General features: G+C 36.0%; 1 protein-coding gene across 5 annotated transcripts in view; it reads right to left on the bottom strand.

The window, feature by feature from the left end:
* LOC100245153 (polycomb group protein EMBRYONIC FLOWER 2) overlaps nucleotides 1-6,631 on the bottom strand; it is a 59,051-nt gene extending 52,420 nt beyond the window's left edge. Inside the window, exons 1-3 of one of the 5 annotated variants that reach the window (XM_019216190.2) lie at nucleotides 6,410-6,631; nucleotides 2,331-2,482; nucleotides 1,652-1,707 (exon numbers count right to left, since the gene is read on the bottom strand). In XM_019216190.2, coding sequence (XP_019071735.2) covers nucleotides 1,652-1,707; nucleotides 2,331-2,456 — 182 coding nt within the window. In that variant the 5' untranslated portion in view covers nucleotides 2,457-2,482; nucleotides 6,410-6,631. The remainder of the gene's footprint in view (nucleotides 1-1,651; nucleotides 1,708-2,330; nucleotides 2,483-6,409) is intronic. The other 4 variants (XM_019216188.2, XM_010659562.3, XM_059733948.1 and 1 more) reach the window with 4 other exon arrangements.
* Nucleotides 6,632-6,885: the final 254 nt, after the last annotated feature.

Genomic DNA, 6,885 nt, shown 5'->3' on the forward strand with positions numbered 1-6,885 from the left:
ATTCTAATTCACACGATCGTACACCTTTTCAATGTCTAAATTACACAAAACTCTACAATCATTCTCTTCAACATAGAGTCTATGGCCTCATTTGCAATTAGTACTACATCAAGAATCTGTCTACCCTCAACAAAAGCATTTTGTGACTTCGAAATCCCCTTGCTAACATCTTGAGTCTCTAAGCCAAGACTTGAGCTCAAACTTTATACAAACTGCCTACCAATCTAATAGACCTAAAGTTCTTTAGATCCTATGCACCCCCTTTCTTTGAGATTAACACTAGAAAAGTGGCATTAAGACTTTTCTCAAACCTCCCATGGTTATAAAACTCTTTGAAAAACCCTATCACCACATCCTTCACAAAATCCCAACTAAATCGCCAAAAAGCCAAGGAAAGCCCGTCCAGTCCTGAAGCCTGATCCCCATTTAACTCCGACAAAGCACTGAAACCTCCTTTGAAAACAACTCCTTCAACTTTTCTACTTCTTGAACCCTTAGAATTTTAAAATTCATAGCATTAACTCTAGGTCTCCACTCTTCAAGTTCAAATAGAAGAGTGTTATATGCCCCCACTTTCTCCTCCTTTGCCCTCTACCTTAAAACCTCTTATGAACCCACCTTGCTCTACTTTGGCAATGAGGCAACTAAGGGCTACCATGATTAGCACAAATAGATAAGAGGAAAGAGGATCACCCTATATCAACCCTCCAAAGCTTTGAAAAAAATCTATAAGGGTATCATTAACAAAGATTGACAATCTCATAGTAGAAATGCATAAATGAATTCATCTTCTCCATTGATGAACAAAACTCTTCTTTTTCATAACAAAGAAGAGGAACTTCCAATTTACATGATCATATGTTTTTTCTATATCCAACTTGCAAACTAGTCCTAATCTTAAGCTTCTTTTCCTTAACCCAATGGCCTTATTGGCTATGAAAGCAACATCTAGGATTTGTCCCCCTCCCACAAAAGCATTTTGATATTCGAACACCACATTTCCTATTACCTTTATCAACCTATGTGCCAAAACTTGCGCTAGAAGTTAGTAAAGGTTGCCTACTAGACCGATTAGTCTAAACTTCTAATATTGTCATCCCCCACTTTTCTTCAAAATAAGAACCATAAACATAGCATCTAGAGTTGCCCTTCTTATTACTCTATTGTTATGCGATCCTATTAAATTTTTTTAAATTTTTGAGGTTTTTATTTTTAATTTTTTTAAGGATTACACTTCATTCCACCTTAAGGCCTACATCTGACTTTATTTGAGTAAAATGACTGAATACTGCCTTTAACCTTTCAATACACTACTTAAACTATGTACCTTTTAGGATGATTTTATTAAAAGAACGTAAGCTCTCTCCTTCCAATTTCAATGTTTTCTTCTAACTTTCACTCTTCCTTTTTTTTCTTTTATGGCAGAAGAAGCAGTTTGGTTATTGAAAGCCGACAATGAAGAAAAATGCATTTCAACCAACCAGTTGATATACTTAATTTTAACATCAAGAGCTTCACAGTGAAAAATTCCAATATAAGGATGAGAACTCAAAAGATGAGCAGTTTAAGCATAAAAGCAAATAATGCCAGTATTGTAAGAATCCTACTTCCTTTTCTCTGGACACAAACTAGTAAGTAGGAAAACTCATACCTTTGCTTGCGCCTTGCTTGTATTTTGTAACGCAAACATCTTTGGAGAAATGAAGGCTGCGACAACAGAAGTTCTCGATTAGAAAAAGCAAACATAGACTGAATGCTTTCCAATACCATTCAGGACACACAGTTCACAAGAATAACCTGTCGCATATGAATGGTATCTAGGGGATTAGGGTTCAACACGGGGAGTTCTGGGAATTTCATGAAGTGTGGAAGGTCAGGTTGGTAAGCCTCAGGCTAACTGGTAAAAAAGAATTTAACTTTGCATTGGTTCCAAAAAGGCAGTGAAACACTTTATTTTAGGATATGCCAAACTTTTGTACAAGTCACTTAGGTTTACCAACCAGATTAACACTCATGCTCAGGGAAATTAATACTAATCAATTTGGTTCTGGAGGTATCACGGCTCCTTAATGGATAATTAGCCTTGATCAACATTGACATCCAAATGACCAACACTTAATTTCAAATCACCAAAGACAAATTGCTAACTAAATATGATCAAATGAGCTCAACCACTTGGTCTACCATTTTCTCCCTCCCCAGAGAAAAGTTTTGCTTAATAAAGAAAATCGTGTATGCAAAAATATTCAAATTCAAGAATCAGATTATTCCTATAGAATATAAAGAGCAAAATGACAGACAACAAAATTTCAAGCAATACAAACTATTACATTTTGCAGAGCACGACACTGAAGAATATTATATAGTTCAACTGGCTTGCAATATATTAACAGACTCTCCTCAGCTGCAACTGCCTCTTCAGCAGAGAAATGCACACATGAATTTTGATGGCACATCTGATATGTGAGTGCAATTATGATTCCTGTGTCATTAATGGAATAAGATATCAGTACTTGTATCTAAACAGAATCATCATATTGCATGTGATCTTTGTCTCTCTGGTAACAGAATCAAGATTTGACCAAGATCCAAGAAAATAATGTAGTAAACATATTCCTCAATGAGTAATCTCCTCATGCAGTGTCAAAAATGGAAATCAACCATGATTTGATTATAAATTTGAAAGTCCTGCTAAACTCCAAAAATTTCTACTGAGATATATTGAGATTCAATAATAAATTTAAAAGAACCAAAAAAAACTTTTTTTTTCCCATACATAAGACATTAGGTGATACAGTGAGAATCAGTCACTTGGATGACATTGTGATGATTGAAAAGTCAACCAGGTTAGGTGAAAGAAGAAAAAAAGGCAATGAATGTACTCCAAAGGGAATGTCAATGGGTCATCTAACTCATTCCAAAAACAACTTATAGCATTACTATTATTTTTAAGTAGTCACGTATTATTGTGGTAAGGATGTTCTAGAGGTCTACTAAAATTAAATGGGTCATCTAACTCATTCCAAAAACAACTTATAGCATTACCATTATTTTTAAGTGGTCACATATTATTGCGGTAAGGATGTTCTAGAGGTCTACTAAAATTAAATATTAAAAAAAGAAAAAAGGGAACATTCTCATAAACTAATGTTTCTGCAAAAAGCCACCTTTAAAACCCAACTAAAACCCATCTGGTTTATGAATACTAATGAAATCCATCTGCACAAAAATCTGATCAAGAATGGGGTAGGATATCCATTTTTTAAACAAGCAATTAGATTGAGATTATTTGAGAAACATAAAAAGTCCATCCCCGTAGAAATCTGAGCAAGAAATTTACTTCATAATACCATCTAAACAAAGTAAACTACCGATCACATGAGTCATAGACCATAGAACATGTGATTGAAAAATACATATACGTATACATATATATACAAACACTTAAGCCTATGCAGAAACTCTCTGCCTTTTGCAATGTGTAATAGGGTACTTATAAGCAGCCAAATAACTGCCCACATTTTGGAGACCCAACCCATGCTCTGCCACCCATCTTGGCAGTTTCTCCAAGCCTGCAACTTCTCCTCAAATGTTGTCAAGTGTCCCACACTCTTTGGTCTTGCTTCAAATGGTGCCAAGTGGTCCATGCATCTTTGCTGCACAACTCCATGTCTGCTGATGAGTAAAGGCTATATCACCATGCACCAATCACCTTAGTTGCCCACACATGTCAATTACAAGTCCATGTCTTATACCTCAACCTAATAGCCCCATATGTTTATATGCTTCATTTCCTTGAGTCTGCATGCTTCAGCAAACCAGCCCACATGTCTTACATGCATGCAGTCACATGCTCATGTGTGTATTTCCAAGTTAACACTTGCTTAGCATTGGAGCCTCTCACTGCGTGCTACAATGTCTCGTGATCATGCACATAGCCTTCCTCATGTGCAACTCATGCACCAAGTAGCCCACATCCCACCTCGTCCCAACCACATAGCCCACGTCCCACCTCGTCTCAACCACATAGCCCACATCTAGTATGTGTTATGCTCCACTCATGGCTTTGTATCCACACTCCCATGCTTTGACCAATTCATTTTGCGCACTTGAGTGTGTGCAAGCCTTAATGGTGCCTTACACTCATTCCTAGGAGAGACTTAGTGTACCTGGGATGTGGCCATGCCATATCATAGCCAACACCCTTGGGTTACCCCAAGTGAGAATACCACCCCTACCCTTGAAGGAGGAGGTATCAAGGATGCATTCACAAGAATAATGGATTTTCATTAATTATAGAAAATCCAAAAAAATATCCGATCACTTAGAAAATTCTTCTTAGGCTTCCAGCAACATAAGGAACCTATCAAAGCACCAACATCGAACACTTGTTGTGTCAACCACATGAGTGTGCCACCACATTTTGCCATTGTCGCACACCAAGCCCCCAAGTTGTGCAACGTGTGTTGGCAATGTTGTGTACACTTCGATAACTAAATGCTACCCATTAGACACAGGCTCTGCTCATGCCACTCAGACTCTACTCTAATCCCCTTGAGCCTACCTCAGCCAAGTTCCTAACTATGTGCATCTTTAGAAGACGCAACCTCTACCACAAGTTTGCTTAAGTTTAGGCACACCACCATTAACATGCCTTAGGTATATGCACACAAGGTGCCACCATGCATGCCTATGCCGTGCCCTCTAATGGCTAAGGTGCTAACAGTTGGACCTTAGAGGAGGAGTTTTAGTTGAAGTTTTTTTCTTTCTTCTGTCGTTGCCAAGTGAAGGATCTAAATTCCAAGCACAAGAAATACAGAAATCTACTTCTACAATGCCTTCCTTTGAATGGGCAAAAGTTTGGGAGAAAACATTGACTATGGACAACCTAATGTTGAGATCTTAAAGTTAGGTCAAGTAGTGCTATTTGTGCACGAGGAATGAGGAGTCAATGATACTGAGTCATGTGAGAATTTATGGACTATTATCTTCTTATTCTTTTATATTAAATGACAGCTGCCATGGACTATGAAAGAGCTATAAGCCAACATGGTAAATCTATTAAGAGAAACAGGAGAAAAGAGTGGAGGCCTATCTCTCTTTACTTGACTACATGCATAAAAAATATATATAATATAATAAAAATTATTTAAAATGCATACACTTTTAAATTTTTCATCCTCTATATAAAAAAGGAAAAAAATTGGAGAAGCATTGTAGGAAAAAATTATTGAGCTTAAACTTAATCATTTTTAATTGCATTTAATGTTTCTTTCCTTTCATTTTTCCCCCTTATTTTCCCTCTCATTCTTTCTCTCAAAATTTTCCTAATCCAAGATAATTACTTTGCTGGCTTAGAGGTTCTAGCAATTTTAGGGGATGTATTTCCCTAACTTCAAAGGAATGCATTTCTTGAATTCCAGGTACGTAATTCCTTGGGATATGTTTGAAAACCAAAAAACACGAAAATATGTTTCACAACCAAAAAACAAAAAACAATTTTCTATTCTTAAAAAATAATTATACGAATATGAAGAATGATTCAAAATAAAACACTACAGATAAAAGTTACTTTTAAAGAATATCTAAAAATATAGAAAACAGGTTGAGAACATTTCAAGTTCCCAAACGAAGTTTTATTTTACAAAACATCATAAAAAAATTCTCAAAAAAAAAAAAAAATTATCAGATGTTCACAAAAACAATTTCTTTTTTTAGAATTGCTTCTTAAAACACTTTCCAAACAAAGCCTTGACTTCTTCAACAGTTTCACCACTCTATGACTTGGACCATATAGGTACCGTTACATATTAAAATTAAGAAAACCAGTAATACTGAATTTGTTGCTCCAAAGGACATCAACCCTAAACCCCTGATTAGGTTAATAAAATGAGGATAAACTCGTATCTCCAATGCAATAGCTCAATATTCCGCATTCAGCAATAAATTAGAATGCTACAGCTCAGTTTTATAGACTTATTCATTTCAGTGACAACAAAAATTGCAGTCATTACTGTAACATGCTGTCAAATACCAGCTAATGCCAAAAATTTCAACTTTCTGTGGAATCTGTACTGAATTGCGTAAAACAAACTTCTTTTCTCTTCATGAAATTCTCAACACTCGCTACGAACATCTAAAAAATAAAACTCCTTTCTAAACTTTACGCATCCCTGAAGACCAAAATTTTTTCACGTATATACAAATACCCAGTAAATGATGCCTTCTGGATACGCAATTTTACCATAAATCCAAAAATGCAATTATTTAGCATCAAACAGTATCATTCCAATCTTGATAATGAATTTAAAATTTTGAGAATACTAGTATATGATAATAATCACACTGCATCAGAAGAAAAAACGAGCGATAAGGAGAAACGGAGGCTGACGAAGAGCTTCAGGGGTACCAGATCGGGGAATTCGACGGAAAGCTGACGGAAGAGGTCGGAATCGCAGGCGAGAGACGTTTTGTCCGCTGCAAGAAGAACAAACCTAAAGACAGTCGAATTGCCCTTTGGTCCTTTCCATTATTTTTCAATTTTTTGTTTTCCCTTTTTGTACATGGGTGGGCCCCACCTAAGGCTCGAACTTTTCAAATGTTTTCATATCAAAATCGGATCGCTGGAATGATGAGAGGGAAAATGCTCTCAAGCCCTATGCTGGCTATGCATGATTCATAAATGATGACTTATTATATTTTTATCTTTGAAAGTTAAATTGATGTTGTAGAAGAAGTGGGGTGGAAGCTTCCTTCCATGGTGTTTGAAAATATCCTTGCCCGGGAAAAGCAAGTCCATATCAAATTAAAGAACATTAATTTTCTTAAATGTTTTAAATTTGATTTATATCAAGTCAAAGTTTTGAACCGATATTTGTATTTAGT

The sequence above is a fragment of the Vitis vinifera genome, chromosome 2, assembly GCF_030704535.1.
Source record: "Vitis vinifera cultivar Pinot Noir 40024 chromosome 2, ASM3070453v1".
Lineage (NCBI taxonomy): Eukaryota > Viridiplantae > Streptophyta > Magnoliopsida > Vitales > Vitaceae > Vitis > Vitis vinifera.